At 31.4% G+C, this 17647-nt stretch overlaps 1 protein-coding gene across 2 annotated transcripts in view; it reads left to right on the forward strand.

The window, feature by feature from the left end:
* The window catches only part of NAALAD2 (N-acetylated alpha-linked acidic dipeptidase 2), a 94285-nt gene that overhangs the window by 38226 nt on the left and 38412 nt on the right, over positions 1-17647 (forward strand). For both annotated transcript variants that reach the window (XM_051986784.1, XM_051986785.1), the window contains 6 exons: positions 6827-6912; positions 7350-7469; positions 7719-7801; positions 12396-12459; positions 13572-13639; positions 16307-16398. In XM_051986784.1, coding sequence (XP_051842744.1) covers positions 6827-6912; positions 7350-7469; positions 7719-7801; positions 12396-12459; positions 13572-13639; positions 16307-16398 — 513 coding nt within the window. The remainder of the gene's footprint in view (positions 1-6826; positions 6913-7349; positions 7470-7718; positions 7802-12395; positions 12460-13571; positions 13640-16306; positions 16399-17647) is intronic.

Raw genomic sequence — 17647 nt, forward strand, 5'->3', positions numbered from 1 at the left:
AAGGAAGCAGAAAGGGAGACTGCTGGCTGGCTTCTTGACACAGCTGCTCACATTGCTATCTTGACCACCGTTCACCTCCGATCCCCTTTTCACCTGCAATCCCCCTTCACCTCCGCTAGCTGGCTTCCTGTCGCAGCTGCCCATATTGCTATCATAATCCTTCTTCACCTCTACTGATAATAAAGATTGAAGATTTTTCCCTTAACCTGAATTCCTGACTCTGGCTGTTTTTAAATATGCGCTCATCACAATTTAGAACTTTGCCTAGCTGGTAGCAGTCATTAAATAAATATCTATTCTTCCCTTACCAACCTACAGATCTTAATATGGAAAAAAATCAATTTCATTCATTTAATTTATTTTCTTTTTATTATCTTGACTGATTTAAGATAAATTTTTTTACTCTTTGATGCTTTTCTTTTTTTTAATCTTCAACCAACTGAACAATAAATCTTAATAGTCTTGTTTTTTTCACTAATCATAGTTCTAATATATATATTTTTCAAATATAGCATACTTTTCCTTTGCTTCCAGTAACTGTGACTAAGCACTGGGATTTATATAGAGAATTAATGAAAACATTTTAATCTTCTCTAACCCCTTATTTGGATGATTTAATTTATTTGGATTTGATGCTTTGATAAATGGAACTATCTGCTGACTTTTAAGAAGAAATCTGATGACTAAATATTACAGATTAATTGAGTCTGCATTCAATATATACAGTGCTTTTTATTAAAAGTGTTTTTTCTGATTATACATGTATATTAACTTTTTAAAATATATATTTATGAATCATGTTGGGAGAGAAAAATCTGAACAAAAGGGGAAAAAACACAGAAAATAAAAAAAAAATGAAAGAAAAAGAAGTGAACATAACAGGCATTGATTTACATTAAATCTCCATAGTTCTCTTTCTGGGTGCAGATTGCATTTTCTACCCAAAATTTATTGGGTTTGCTTTGGATCATCGAACCACTTAGAAGAACCAAATCTTTCATAGTTGATCATTGCACAATCTTGCTGTTACTCTGCATAATGTATTTCTGATTCTTCTTGTTTCCCTCAGCATCATTTCATGTAAATCTTCCCAAGCTTTTCTAAAATCATCTTGTTCATCATTTTTTACAGAACAATAATATTTTATTAGCTTCATATACCACAATGTATTCAGCCATTCCCCAATTGATGGACAATTATTCATTTTTTTAATTTTTTGATACCACAAAAAGAGCTTCTATAAACATTTTTGCACTTGTGGGTCCTTTGCCCTCCTTTACAATTTCTTTGGGATACAGATCCAGTAGGGACACTACTGGATCAAAGGTTATGCATAGTTTTATACCCCTTTGGCCATCATTCCAAATATGCTATTCTTTTAAAGCAAAAATCTATAAGTAATACTAAATAAAGTTCTGTTTTTGATAGCTCTTTAGTTGTCAGGAAATCACTAGAAATGAAAACCTGCTGGGATTTTACCTAGAGTGAATAAAAACTGATTTTGTTCTCCAGTGGAAAAGAGGTTCAAATATTCTCTCTATGCTGTCCCTTTGTTCATTAAAACCCTGAGCTTTTGTTTTGTTTTGGTTTGGTTTCCCCTATGACTGACCTAAGTGGATTACTTTGTTCTTTTAATGTCTTTAATAGCCCTTTGTGAATGAATACTTTAAACATTGTCTTGCAGTAGAAGTGACTGCCATGAGTGTTTTTACTATGTAACTGTCTTGTATCATTAAACTTTGAGCTCTCAAAATTCCTATTGAACAAAAAGAATTTATTGCCATAGTTATATAACGTTTAGACATCTGAGTAAAATTCTGAGCAATTATTTCCATTAGTTATCCAGGGGACTAAAGTAGTGATGTTAGTGAACATATTTTTTAAATTTCCATAAAAATCAAGAGTGCTTAGTTTTCAGTTACTTCTTGAGTTTTCAATTTCTGCCTATTCAATTATTTGCAACATTAAAAAAAGATTTCTAATAGATTAGCTATTCTTAATCTCTTTTTCTCTCTTTTTCATTTGTACATAGTATCCATCACTCTTCTTGCTGAAGGGATGTAGATTAAATTAATGGCTAATTTGTTTTAAAAAAGATTACTTATTTTCTACTGAAGCAGAATAGTATAATATATAGCGTTTTATACTTTGAATCAGAAGACTTGGGTTTGAATTCTAGTGTTGCCATTTAATAAGTACGTGATCTAAGGCAGCTAATTATTTCTGTGAGCCTAAGTTGTGTCATCTGTAAAATGGAAATAATTATATTTGTGCAAGGAGCTATTATTATTACATCCTGTTTGGAAAGAGTTATAATGTGGTCTTGTTCTCATACAGTTGCTTTATAAGTGCAATTTTATACATTTCTTATGTACATATTTATGATAAGAAATATTTCATGTTTATATATTCATATGACAAATATTTAAGTGAGTATATGACCAAATTATATGTGAATATATGTGTGTAACTAGATTATAAATTAGTAAGTGGTGACTGCCACACTTTGTATACCCATAAGTCCAGGTAGAGTTAGTCCTTATTCTAATACAGGTATTAGTAAATGTTGTTGTTTCAAGAATATATGATTTCATCTATGTGGGCATTCCTTTACTAATGGAGTTCCCCATCTGTCCATGCTTTTAAATAGTTAATCATTAGAAGTTATTATGACCAACTTTTTTGGTGTTGATTCTCTCTAAACTTTGTTCCTGGAATAAATGACATATAATCTATCTCCAGGTTATCCTTGAAGACTTCTCAGCTTTATCAGGGATGCTAGACTCAATGCTTTGCTGACATAGCCTTCTAGAGTACAATTTCACTTCCATACCAAAGTAAGGCATAAAATTATGACTTTAATAAAGGGAAAACCAATACTAAATGTGCTAGCTTTTTATACCTCCCTGACCTGTATCACCTGGACAAGTTTCTTAATTTTTCTGAATAGGCTTTTCATTGTGTGTGTGTGTGTGTATGTGTGTGTATACACAGACACACACACATATATATGTATATATGTATACATACACATATATTTTTATCTATATATACTCACATACATATATATTGCTGTTGTATTGTTTTCTAGTTTTGTCTGAGTCTTTGTGACCCTGTTTGAGTTATTTTTTGGCAGAGAGAGTAAAGTGGTTTGTCATTTCCTTTTCTAACTCATTGTACAGATGAGGAAACTGAGGCAAACAAGGTTAAGTGATTTGCCCAGGTCTATAAGTGTATAAAGCTGGATTTGAACTCATGAATATGAAACTTTCTGACTCCTGGTCCAGTATCCATTGTACCATCTAGCTGCCCTCGATAGCTGAATAGATATTTTAATTATCCCCATAAATGTAAAATAAATGAGTATATAATAATTCAATTCTATTTAACACTATTTATACTTACTATTATGTTTCAGACAATGTTCTCAATGCTGAAGGGAATAAAAAGACATTTAGAAGATATGTTCCCTGCCTTTGGAGTTTATAATCTAATAAGGAATAATGTCATTTTTACAAATGGGTAAGATATGAGGCAGAAGGTGATTGTGCCATAGGAGATGTAGAAGAAAATTCTTTAGAGGTTTATAGAAGCGAAAGATCACTTCTAATTAGAAGAATTATGAAAGATTATAAAGAAGGTGGCATTTCAATAAATTAAGGAATGATTAAACAAGTTGCAGTACATGAATAGAGTAAAATATTGCCAAGATCTTGAAAAAAAACTATTATGATTATGACTAAGAAAAAAACATTATTATGATTGTGACCTAGAATCATGGGAATACATTTGTTCTCACAGTAACAAATTGATGAATCTTTATGATCTTGCATATGATCAGTTTTATGAAAATGCTGGATAATATTCTAATAATTTTAAAACGTCTCTAATATCTAATCTTTCTAATATTCTATTCAAAGCTTTAATCTCTATCCTTTTTACCCTTCTGTGTGGTTTGTGTAAATCCATGAGATGCCATTGAGATACACATATCCAACAATTATTTTCTAACTACCAAAACTTATAATTAAATTTCCATTTCTTTAAGGGGTGGGGTAGAAAGAGAAAGAGAGGAAAAGAGAAGGAGAAAGAGTGAGTGAGAGAGAGTATGTGTTAGAATTAAGAGTTTCAAAGATAACATGGTGCATAATGGATATAAAGCTAAGATTAGAACTCAGGTTCTGCCTCTGCCTCTGCCTCTGCCTCACTCTGGCTATCTTCCCATGTTCCTGTCATTGAACCTGTCAGCTCTGAAAGCTCTCTCTGACTAATTGCAGAGAAAATGCTGACTGACCTTCATTGATATAGGGAGTTTCTTTATTTTGGAATTATTTTGGAATTTATTTCTCTCAGTAAAACTACAGGTTTAATCTCTAGTCTTAATTTTATGGTAAGCCTTTTAATATAATCTCTTCTTGACTTGTCTTGACTTTATCAATTTTGCCTGAAATAATTACCATTTACAATTTTTAAAATTCAATTAAGCATAAAAGCTTTTATTTCGTTAATTCTGTATGAATCTATGTTTTAAGTTCATTTCTTATATATTACAAATCATTGAATATTGCTTTCTAACCTTCCATTTGTGGCTGAATTAATACATTTTAAATAACTTCATATTTTAAAATTCATAATTTAAATTAGTTTTTCTGTTAAATTATAATTTTATTAATTTGGGGAAAGAAGCAAAAAAAAAAACAGTTCTATCATCTCAAATTTTTATTGCTTAGAATTTGAAGCATTGCCTTATGCCATTTAAGCTGGCTTAATAAAATTCTAGAAGATGAAAAAATTAAGTGTTGAAGGGCCGTTTAAGACCAGGCATCTTAATTCATGACTGGAGTTATGCATTAGTTTAGCTATTTTAGAAAATAATTTAGAAACATGTAAGTTTATACCCTTTGATTCAGAAAGTCCACTATAAGGACTCTATTTTAAAGCATACATTCACTGTAAGAAGAAATCTATTTATATTAAAATGTTGTAATTCCATCATTGCATGATATCAAAAAGCAGAAACCAAATATACATATATATATATAATATATATATAAACATATATATATATACACACACAGTGATTTAGAAGGAACTAAAAAAATGTCATGACATGAATATTGCTGTAGATTAAGGAAAGTCATTTATGAAAAGTTCAGAGAAATATTCTATGACTTCTATGAAATGATAATAAAGTAGAGCTAAAAAAAAAAAGTCAACATGAAGTGGCAAGAAAAATGGCCAAATAGAGCAGTCAGTGAGACTACCATATTATGAAAGTTAAAGAACATTTGTCTTTCTTTCTAATATAGCAGCAGTGTCGTGGTAGTATACTGTTCTGGACTTGTGAACAATCATTCTCAGTGATTTGACTTTTGTATAGGTCCAATGGTATGCTGAAGCTGACTTATTGGTATGCTGTTTTAAATTTTTAGTGTGAACATTTATATCTTGAATATAGACATGCTAAGGCTTGATTTATCCATTTATTATCTAGACTTAAGAAAGTGATGGAAAAGCTGTTAAGAATGATGACTTTTTTTAATATTTTATTTTATTTAATAATAATTTTATATTGACAGAATCGATGCCAGGGTAATTTTTTTTTACAACATTATCCCTTGCACTCGTTTCTGTTCCGATTTTTCCCCTCCCTCCCTCCACCCCCTCCCCAGATGGCAAGCAGTCCTATATATGTTAGATATGTTGCAGTATATCCTAGATACAATATATGTTTGCAGAACTGAACAGTTCTCTTGTTGCACAGGGAGAATTGGATTCAGAAGGTAAAAATAACCCGGGAAGAAAAACAAAAATGCAAAAAAAAAAAAAAAAAAAAAAAGAATGATGATTAATTTTGAAATTGTGTCATACTTACTTCCCCCACTTCCCAGAAAGCCTAATCCCAGGGAATATTTAATCATTTATCTTCATAATTATGTAATAGCCATTCTGCATAACTTTTCTTGACTCTTTGAGTTTGACTTTCATTCTGGATACTCCTCTGTGAGAGGGTGGGTTGTGTTTTTTATTTTATTTTTTCCAAGTCTGTGAAAAATAAAAACAATAGAAGAGAAACCAGCCAAGACTCATCTTTGATACCAATTTCAGATTGTCACAGCTTAGTTAATTATTCAGCAAGATCCTTTTGCTTTGGGGAGTTGTAGAATTGAATAAGCAATTCTTTTATCTATAGCTCTCAGCCCCCAGCCAGTAAAATTGCCCTAGCAAATATATATCACAGTTACATTTATTTCACTCACCTACTCATTTTCTCCATATACTGTCTTTTTTTCTGCTTCATTTGGGTGATTAAAAACACATTAGCAATACAATGGTTAAAGAATTTTATCTTTAAAAACTTGAAATTAAAAAAAAAACACTGTAAAGAAAGCAGTAAGTTTGGGGACAGACACTGTTCTCCCAAGAAGAAAGAGATAGGGAAAGGAAGATTCGGGAGAGGGGCTACTGTATTAGTAGCTTTGGGTCTGCTTCTCTTAGTGATTTCAGTAAAAGAGACTCTATCAGGTACCCTTTTGTGGCCCCAGGAACAGGGAAGCTATTTGGAGTACAATTTCTATTTATGCCACTAGATGGTAGTCAAAGCTTGTTTTACCAGCCCACTTCCGAAGTGGACTCTTTGTGCCTGCCCATGTTGTATTTCTGTCCAAGGGTTTTTAACCTGGGGTCTTTGGGTAGATATCAAGGGACCCATGAATTAGAATGGAAGGGAAAAATTACATAAAATATTAGGCATTCAGTTTTCTACATGTGGTCCTGTCATAAAACCTTAAAATAAAATTTCTCTTCATTCTTGTTCAATTGACAGGAAAGTCAGAATGCATGTTCACAATACCAATGAAATAACAAGGATTTACAATGTAATTGGAATGATCAGAGGATCTTTGGAACCAGGTGTGTATTTCACTTTTTCTTCAGATTCAGTTTTTTCAGAGGTTTAAAGAACCTAGTCACATACCTTCTAATATATTATTAGTAGGATGAAAAAATTGTCATACAGTGAAATATGCACAGCTAAGAGAATGTATCTTGTGTTTTATTTTTTTTAATAGGGAAGAAAGATGATTAGCAACTTAAACAATTATAGATGGCTTTGATGTGCTAAAACTTTTGTATTCAGAATCATCACTCTTTAAATATCCATGCTTTATCATTAATATATTTGCATACTGCACGTGTATAACATATCAAATTGTCATCTTAGTGAGAGGGTAAGAAAAGTAGGAGAGAGAAATGTTTTCATTTAAAATTTTTGAAAATAAATGTCAAAAATTGTTTAGATGTAAATGGAAAAATAAAACAATGTTTAAAAAAATTAAATATGTTTTCAGATAGGTATGTTATTCTTGGAGGTCATCGGGACTCTTGGGTATTTGGTGCTATTGACCCAACCACTGGGGCAGCAGTTCTACAAGAAGTTGTCCGGAGTTTTGGAAAAATGATGAGTGGAGGTAAACAACTAAAGTGTTGGGGGCATGGGGTGAAAAGTAATTATGAAAATGAAATGTTTAATTTTCTTTTATTTTAGTCATGATGCACTGGGTGAAGTGCTAGATTTCTAGTCAGAGGACTTAGATTCAAATCCTGGTTCTGCCACTTAACAGTGAAATAGGAATATTGTACTCATTGACATCCCAGGATCTTTCTAGATCAAAGTCTTTGATTCTGTGTTTAACTATAAACTAATTCTGCAATTTCAGGTTGGAGACCAAAAAGAACTATTATTTTTGCTAGCTGGGATGCAGAAGAATTTGGACTCTTGGGTTCCACAGAATGGGCTGAGGTAAATAAAGAAGAGACCATTCTTGTCATTTCCTTTGGCAGCAATGAACAAATGTATGTATACCTAAAGAAACTTGCAAATAGCAACTATTGCCAATAAGGTTTTTAATTTTGAGAGTTGCTGAAGAAATTGTATTCTGTACTCATATTTGTTATTTCATAAACTAAGACAGTCTCTGACTAAAGTATGTAAAAAGGGGACATTTATTATTGTTAAAATAATTTAGATTCCATCTGAACTTATGAAAAATAAGATAAATCATTAACTCCAAAAATAATAAAAAAAGATAGCAACAATAGCAGAGCTATTTGGGACAAATTATTAATTTATTGGTATTCTAAATTTTTGAGTTGCAATTGGAATTTTAAGAAAAACAAGTCATTATTTCTTAAATTGGTCTTTTTTTTTTTTACTGTAATATTAAATTAAAGGGTCTAGACTTCCAACTGTAACTCTTCTTTAATTTAAAAAATAGATGTATACATCAGTATTTAAATTCTGTGTTTAAATTCTTTAAAACTGAATCATGTTTCCCCATTTATGTTTACTATAATATGAAGAGAAATTCTTTGTTCTCACTTGAAATTGTCCTTTAGTTGGTGGTATCAATTAATGTTTAGTTTATTATAAGTTCCTTTATCCTTAGATACTACAGTTAGTGATTTGTGAATACCAAAAGTAATTAGATAACCTTGATTTTCAAAGGAATCCTTTTGTAAAGTGAAAAGAACTTTTATAATACTATTGATTAGCCCCTATTTGATATATCTTTTTAAATTCTGGATTTCCACATAATTGAGTTTTCTTAAATTAGGGCATATCTATATTACCATAGGGCTCTACTCCCCTCCCCCTTTTTTTAAACCAGAACTTAAATTTACACCATTATATTTCCATTTAAAGTTGTGATAACAATAATACCAAACACAAATTTAAATCAGGCTCTGCTAATAGATTTAGAAAATATCTGTATCCAGACTATGCCATGTAATTCCTCCATTACCTTGAATAAGTCATATCCCTTCTGAAATCCATTTTGCTCTTCAGTAAAATGAGGAGATTGGAATAAAATTCCATTTCAGCTCTAACTCTCACTGTTCTATTTAAAGGAATGATGATCATAATTGTTAATGAAGGTTTTGGTTGACTAATAATAAAGTTTCTGGTTGGGATTGGGAATTATGGGAATTTGGGAATAAATAAAATTTTTAAAAATTATATAAGCAAGGAACAGCAAAAACAAAACAAAAACCACAACCCAAACAAATAACAAAGATCCCCAACAATTATCAGCTGTATTTTATGGAATTTCAGTCCTTTAGAAAAAATATGTTTCTCTTTAATGGCGTCATGCATACCCATTTCTGATTTCAGAAGCAGAATAATTATTCTTTGAATAGTTATAACAAATTATTTTTATAACTACTTTTATTCTTTAGAAAAATCAACTGATATAGTCATTAGCTAAAGAATAGATTTCATTTGATTTTGGGTATAAATACTAAATAGTGATGTCAAATAAGTTTCCAAATTCCAAACATCCTTAAAAGGTTTTAGCCACAAGACCATGAGATGGAAATATTATTTCATGTGTATTTGTCTCTTTGTCTCTTTTCTCTCCTCTGAGCAAGGATTTCTTTATGATACCTTTCATGTGTACTGTCCTTTGTCTTTCCCTATCTCTTTTCTAATCAAATTTTCTTCAAATCATTTTATGTGATTTTCATTTCTCCTGTCATTCTTGCTCTGTCTCCCACCTTTAATGGATTATACTATTGAACTTAACTTTACTATTAGTTGTGCCATCATGAAACAATAGTTAGAAAACTAGCCTTAGAGTCAAAAAGATCTGGATTCAAGTTTTTCTTCTGCTCCATACTGACACTAGGCACCATACTTAACTCTAATTATCTCTCTAAGATTACACAGATATGGAACCAACTTAGATTGTAAAGGGAGTTTCATCTCTTGAAAAATCCATATTCCTATCTATTCATTCAGAACAGCTAAAGCCAGAACGAGTTGCGGATTTCAAAAATGTTAAAGGCAACAAAGAGGTCTTTATAAAATACTGTTTAAGGTAATAATGGAGAGCAAGAAATAGAAGAGCCCAGTGGTAGATAATATTTTAAGAGATAAGAGAGAATTTTGTCAATTTCTTCTCTTTTTGTGAATGAGGTTACTTTTCAGACTGAAAAGGGCATACAGCAAACGATAAATGGGATTAGAACCTAGAATAGGGGAAGACATAGTAAAAGGATCTCCTAATAGCTATAAATGACACCATTCTTTTGTCCCTGTGGAGGGGCAAATTAATTTTAGCTGAGATTTTTAAAATGAAAACATAAATGTTCTTGCTAAAATACTGTTTAATGTAATTTTTGAAAAATCACTTTCAGTGGGGAAAAATCCAAAAGAACAGGAGTAGACAAATGTTTATTTAGAATTACAACCTAAAAACCAGGTGTTACAAAAACTTAAAACCAATGATTTTGGCATGAATCCTTGTGAGGATTATTGAATGAATTATTATAATAGATGTTTTGTGAGCATGTAGGAAAATAACGATCCTTGGGACTCATTATGAATTCACTAAGAATAGCTCATACTTATTGTACTAACTTCATTTTTCCCCCTTATAATAGAAATACTAGAAAGAAGTCATGGAAATAATGTTTCAGAGATCATGGAAATAATGTTTATAGCATATTCTCAATTTTAATAAGGGAATTAACAGGATCTTTAATATTGTTGTGGACAAAATGACATTACAGTTATATTAATACTAGGCTGATGGGTTGAGTTCAGCTTAGAAGATTATTGTTTCCAAACTTGAGGGGTCTTTAATATTTTCGTCATTTTTTTATTTATCATTTTTGAAATTATTTAGGTGAAGATATAAAAGTTTTTATGCTTGCTAAATATATGGATGGTATAAAGTCAATAGGGATAGCTGTTTTTTAGTCATTCAGTTATATCTGACTGTTTATGACCCTGTGTACCATATTATCTGTGGGATTTTCTCAACAAAGATACTGGGATTGTTTGCCATGTCATTGTTCAGTAGATGAAGCAAACAAAGTTAAATGACTTGCCAAAAGTCACATAATTAGTAAGTGTCCAAGGCCATATTTGAATTCAGGTCTTCCTTACTCCAGACCTAGTATAGATATAGCAGACAGAATATACTGAAATTACAGAATCAACATTTATTAATATTTTAGTAGGCTGAAATGACATGCTAAAGATAACAAAATGAAATTTAACAGTGATAAATATATTTATTGAATAAAAGAGGCCTACCTATCCTTAAGTTCAAAAAAATCAATGGCATAAACATATGATGTTGAAGTGGCAAGGTCACAGTTCTTATGAGAACTCAAGAGTTCTAGTTGACTTCCAACCCAAAATAGCTTGGACAAAAACCCTAACCAAGTCTTAGGGGACAATAATAATAAAATTATTGAGATATGAAGGAGAGTAATTGCCTTATTGTAACATTCTGTGATCAGAACATATGAGGAGTCGTATTCATTTATAAGCACCATCTTTAAGAGGAACATTGATAAACATATCCAAGACAATTAGGATATTGTAGGGTATTGAAACCATGCTAAATGAGTCACACATGACGGGATTAAGAAAATGCAAATGATTAGTTTGGAGAAGAGACATAGAATAATGTGATTGTTGTTCTTAAATATTTTACAGACTATTATTGAGAGATTCTCTTTCATTTGTGTAGTTTTGCTTATCATGTCAAGGAATGGAAGAGATTGAGATTTTAGCTCAATTTGAGTAAAAAATTTTAGCAGTGCATTCTGAAAATAGTATAGACTTGACTCATAAGAATTTCAGTCATTAGAGGTGGTCTTTAGTTAATCTTTTTTCCTGGATGTAAATAGTTTTTAATAATTCAGTTCATTTGAAATCAATTCAAGAAACAGAAAGTATCTCCAGTGCACTCTACTAGATACTATGGATGGGAAGATGAAAAACAATACATTCCTTGCCTTTGAAGAGCTGACAATTAGTCAAAAGATATAGCATGTATATATTTAGTCATTTTACAACTAATAATGGGAATGGTATGTATAAGAAGAATCAGAAAGAATTTAAAAATTAAAAATGTTTGTTGTATATAAATCATTATCAAGTTTATTTTAGGGTTGGTACATCAGTACCTTCTCTGTAACTTAAGAGTGTTAAACTCTTTAACTTAGAACATGTAGATATAATGATTTGAACCCAGGTAGATCTTCCTTACTTAGAGGCCAACTCCCTTTGTATTACATAAGTCTGACTTTCTTTATTTAAAAGATCCCTAAATAAGTCCATTTGCTTAAAAAAAAAAAAAAAAAAAAAACTTGAAATGCTTTTTCACGTAGAAAATGAAAGCTGTACACCATAACTATAACTGTATTTGATAGATTTTAATCTATCAGAATCTTTGGGAGTGAGGGACTATGGAAATTGTTATTTAATTTATAAGAGTATTGATTGACTATTTTTCTAAATTAACTCAATTATTTTGTTTACATTTTCTTATATGGTAATGACTAAGAATAAAGTAACAACTTTACCTCAACTATAGGAGAATGCAAAAATACTTCAAGAGAGAAGCATTGCTTATATAAATTCTGACTCATCCATAGAAGGTAAAATTTATTTCGAATAAATAATTTCATACTTTAGGTTCTGAAGTATTTATTAGTGCACCATCTAAACGATCCTCTTCTTGTGACATATTTGCTATTGCCGTCTTTTTTTTTTTTTATTAATTTTATTAGTTAAATGGTATATACATAAGGAATCCATCCCACCAATACCTTTTATAGACTTAATGTTCTCTGGTCCTGCCTAGTTTACTAAGTAAATTGTCCAACTTTATTTCTGGCAGTGGATATATGCTATAATAGTTTGCTTCCATTTTTTAAATTTTTCTGGGAAACTGAATATATTGATGTTAAAACACAACTAAATATCTGACAAAGGTCCTCTTAAATTGGACACAGAACATTTTAAACCTTTGTAGTGATTATTTTGTCCCTTCCTAATAATGATACTGAATTAAGTTATCTTTCATAGTCTTTGAAGCTCTAAAATTATGAATTTCATAGTCTTTGAAGCTCTAAAATTATGAATTTTATAGTCTTTGAAGCTCTAAAATTATGAATTTAGAGACAAGCCAGGCAAACTTTGGCTTTCAAATTGTGATGATTGTCAAAGTATACAGAATGTTCTGAAAGGAGATTGCAATATCAAAAGCTTAAAACTTCCATAAGACTTTTAACACCCAGTATAATTCCCCCCTTTACTCTGAATATTTAAGGAAGTATCTGGAATTTGGGGAGGGAGGGAGGTGTCCTTTTTATGTTTCAGTCCTTGGCCTCTGTCTTTTATTTATGAACAATCCAGTTATAGGAAAACTACTCCTACAATCTTTTAGACATTGTTACCCAAGTCTCCTGTAGTATTTTTTCATTCTACCATATCTCCCACAGGAATCTCCACTGCTGAAGGTTTTATAATCACACATTCCCCCTAGGAAATGTTAGAATAAGAATGTTTTCTCTTTACTTCTGGTCCCAAGCTATGTTATTAGAGCTTTCCCTCTGGCTATACAGTTGTGTCCTCATTTTTCTTTCTTGAAGAAAGAAGAGTTGATTTCTAAGACTCTTGAAATATGCTTATAATTAAAACATTGGAAAATCAAATTAGAATTGTAAATAATTGATATTTTAATTTGTTTAATCTGTTTCTTTCTCAGGAAATTACACCCTTAGAGTGGACTGCACACCTCTTCTTTATAAGTTGGTCTATAATCTGACAAAAGAGGTACATTCAAGTGAATTGGATTTAAATGAGGGAGAGCTGTGCAAGGTCACCTGCCTCACTTTCTCCTTTAATTTACTTATGGTATCACCCTTGATTTCTAAATCATGTGCCCATTTTGATCTTATCTTGGTATACAGTATAAAATTCTGATTTATGCTTAGTTACTGCCATTTTTCCAGTTTCCCCAGAAGGTTTTATCATATACTAAATTCTTGTTTCAAAAACTTGGATCTTTGGATTTGCCCAAGTGGTTATTTACTGTTGTGTTTTGTATATCTAATCTATAACTCACCTACCACTCTTCTTTTCCTTTTTCTCTGATTACCTTAGGAAACAGACCTAATAATAATGTTGCTGGTCAAAGTGTATATATGGTTTTTAAAACTTTTGAGACATAATTCCATATTGCTCTGACAAAGACTTTTAAAATGTGATTGATAAGAGGTAGATATTTAAAACATTGAAACATACAACATTTTATGTAGCTGCTAAACAGACATTTCATCTTCACCAAAGGTCTGCATTTGTCAATCAGGCCTTATCCTTCTAGCATTGGTCATATTCTCTAAGAACCATTGTAGTGGCTACAGGGAACACCTTCTGATGCCCCAAAACTGGACATCTTAGTGACTCTCTCACTCTCAAGACTCTAAAGTAGACAGCAAGACTGGATATGTTTATTTCAGGACTGCAGTTCAGTCACTTGAGCTAAAGAAAAGAAATGTAGAGGACAGGGGATTGTTTAATCTAACTTCTTAATTTATAACTGATAAAACTAAGCCTAAGCAGGAGAGTTACCTGTCTAAGGGTGAACTCATAGTCAGGATTTTGAATCACGGGCTCTAGACTCTTGGCTCTTAGTACACACAGTTTCATATAATTCAGATACCATTTTTTTTTTCTGTCATATTTTTTTTCTTGTCACCTTACATCTAGTTAAATATGTGAAAAAAAGTAGTGACTGTGTTCGGAGTGTAATGTCATGAAAAGGGCAGGCCTAGGATTTAGTAGACTTGAATCTGGTTCTTTCACAAAATAATTAGGTAAATCATTTCATCTCTCTGGGAATTTGATTCTTCCCTGCAAATTTAGAATTTTCTAAAATACCTTCCCACTCTAAAGTTCTGTGTGTAAGAGTAGAATTTGGCTAATTTCAAATAGATTATTTGCACTTAGCATGAATTAAATAGGCAAAGTCAGAACAGAAATAGGTTGGTCAATCTCTGGGTGAGCCAAGGCTCTTGATGAGAACTTAAAAAATTAGGTGGGCCTCCTTTTTTGTAAACATTTTCAAACAGTTTTGTTTTCTCCCTTCAGCAAAACAACAAACACGTTTGTTTTGCTCCAGGATATGTCTTTGAGAAAAATGGATATGGTTTGTAATTTGTAAATTCCTCAGAAAAAGAAATTCCCAGGATGGCAACTGTAACCATTGATATATTGATATACATTGGCAAGTTTTCAGTATCTTACAGACTGAGAGGCTTTCTGGGATACTGAAAGGTTAAACTTCTTATACTTACATTAAGTTCTATTTTCATCTAAAATTATTTAAATTCTCTTAAAAAATAAACTATCTTTAGGCAGAAATAGAATTTTGGTCGACTTAAGTTACAAGTTTACTGTTGGAAGTTGCTAAACAAGCTTCTCTAACAAAGATCATACCTAACATTCTTAGGACTTTCCTAAAAACAACAACAACAACAACAATAACAAACAAATAATCAAAAACAATAAAGGGCTTCCCTATAGCTTTTAAAGCAAAAATTACCAAAGTACAAATTGTTTCTAGCTAAAGTTTCTTGCTAAAGAAAAAAAGAAATGCCAATTTCCCCCCCTAATTTTGAATCTTTTAAAAATGCTTTAAAAAAAAGACTTCCATATGGGGCAATTAGATGGCACAGTAGATAGAGCACCAGCCCTGAAGTTTAGAAGGACCTAAGTTCAAAGCTGGTCTCAGACACTTAATACTTTCTAGTGTGATCCTGGGCAAGTCATTTAACCTCAATTTCCTCAGCAAAAAGAAAAAAGAAAAAGAAAAAGACTCTTCTATCTTTAATAATAATATAGTTAAAAACCACCATCTGGGAGATAACTTTTTGCCTATTTGCAAACAGACATCTATCTACAAATGAGCCAGAACTTTTAATATTGAATTGGAATGTATACAAACATAAACTCACATTTACAAAAAAAAAAAATTATGGAATCCTATCTATAAAATGCTATCTCTTAATGATTTTTAAAAATTCAATTTAACATGTGTATATATATATATAGTTGTTCATTCATTTTTCAGTGATGTCTGACTGTGAACTCCATTTGCATCCACCCTTTGTGACTTTGTGACCTCTCAGAACTCCATTTGGGATTTTTTTTTTTTTTTTTGCTAAAGATACTGGAGCATTTCCCATTTCTTACTCCAACTCATTTTTCAGATGAGAAAAACGAGTCAAACAGGATTAAGTTGACTTGCCCCAGGTCACACAGCTAGTGTTTTGAGTCCTGATTTGAATGCAAGATGAGTCTTCCAAACTTCAGGCCCAGCAACATTTTATCCACTGCAATACTCCAGGTGCCCATATATAGGTATAATGATACACACACATATCATGTAGTGATGATACTTTTGTTTCTGACTTTCTAATATGTATTTTATCTCTCCAGATTAACAGCCCTGATGATGGTTTTGAAAGCAAATCTCTTTATGAAAGCTGGTTGAAAAAGGACCCTTCACCTGAGGATAAACATATTCCTAGGTAAATTTTTTTAAACATATGCTTTGTTTGTATTAGAAAATAAGCAGCAGGGGCAGCTGGGTGGCAGAGTGGATAGAGTACCAGCCTTGAAGTCAGGATAACCTGAGTTCAAATATGGTCTCAGACACTTAATACTTCCTAGCTTGTGTGATCCTGGGCAAGTCACTTAATCCTAGTTGCCTCGCAAAAAAAAGAAGAAGAAGAAGAAGAAGCAAATTTCTCTTGGTCCTTGTCTTTCCAAATAACTTCCAAGAAACTCTTTTTTCCTCATTGGCATTGGGGGCTAAAAGGGCCAGAAAATAAATTTTTTATATATATTGAAATGAAAGATGCTACATATGTGATATGGTGAGTTGCACTTTTAGAAGAGATCACTAAATTATTAGTTTTATATGTTTTACTTTATTGCAAGAAATAAATCATCAAGTAGGAGTAATTTTTAAGTGTTTAAAATGTAATAACAAAATACATTAATAAAACAAAATTTAAAAAAGCAACTCTAATCTATTTCCACTCTAAACTCCAATCTAAATCATTGAATAGAACAATGAGTATATGGAAAAACCAATGTTTGGTTGGTCATATCTTTTAGGATGATTTTATAGTATTATAATTTACATCCTGTTGTATAAAAATTAGATAATGGCTCATTCACTTTGTATACTTCTTTAACTGCAACTCAGAAATATTTCATTTTGTTTTTTCCCTATAGCTATTTCCCTCTATATAGTTTATGTACTTTTTTTTTTCATTGTGTATTCACTTCTAGGACCAACAGGTAGGACAAGAGGTTCTTAAACTTGCAAAAACCATATGTGAGAGTTCAATTTCATTCCCTTTTCTTGACTAACTCTACCTCCCTGTGTTTTATTTCTTAATAAAGTAAAAAAATAACAACTCATCAATATTGGCTTTATTACTAAAATGAAAATAAGATGCATTTAGTTTTGTCAGGACTGAAATTCTCTTAACATTTCATGGAGAAAATTTTTATCTGTGGATTGTGGTTTTCACCTAGTCCTGTGATTTCATCATTAAAAGAAACTCCTAGCATGTAATGTAAACTCTTACCATTGCTATAAATTAGCAGCTTGTCTATAATGTTTTAGATTTACAGGTTTGCCTGACACTGAGGGCTTAAACCTCATCGATTATATCAAATTTAAAACTGTTCTACTTTTATTCAAAAAATAATTAAATTCTCTCAATAAGAATTATCTGTCTTCAGTCAGGAACAGAATTTTGGTAG

Source organism: Antechinus flavipes, chromosome 3 (assembly GCF_016432865.1).
Source record: "Antechinus flavipes isolate AdamAnt ecotype Samford, QLD, Australia chromosome 3, AdamAnt_v2, whole genome shotgun sequence".
Classification (NCBI taxonomy): domain Eukaryota; kingdom Metazoa; phylum Chordata; class Mammalia; order Dasyuromorphia; family Dasyuridae; genus Antechinus; species Antechinus flavipes.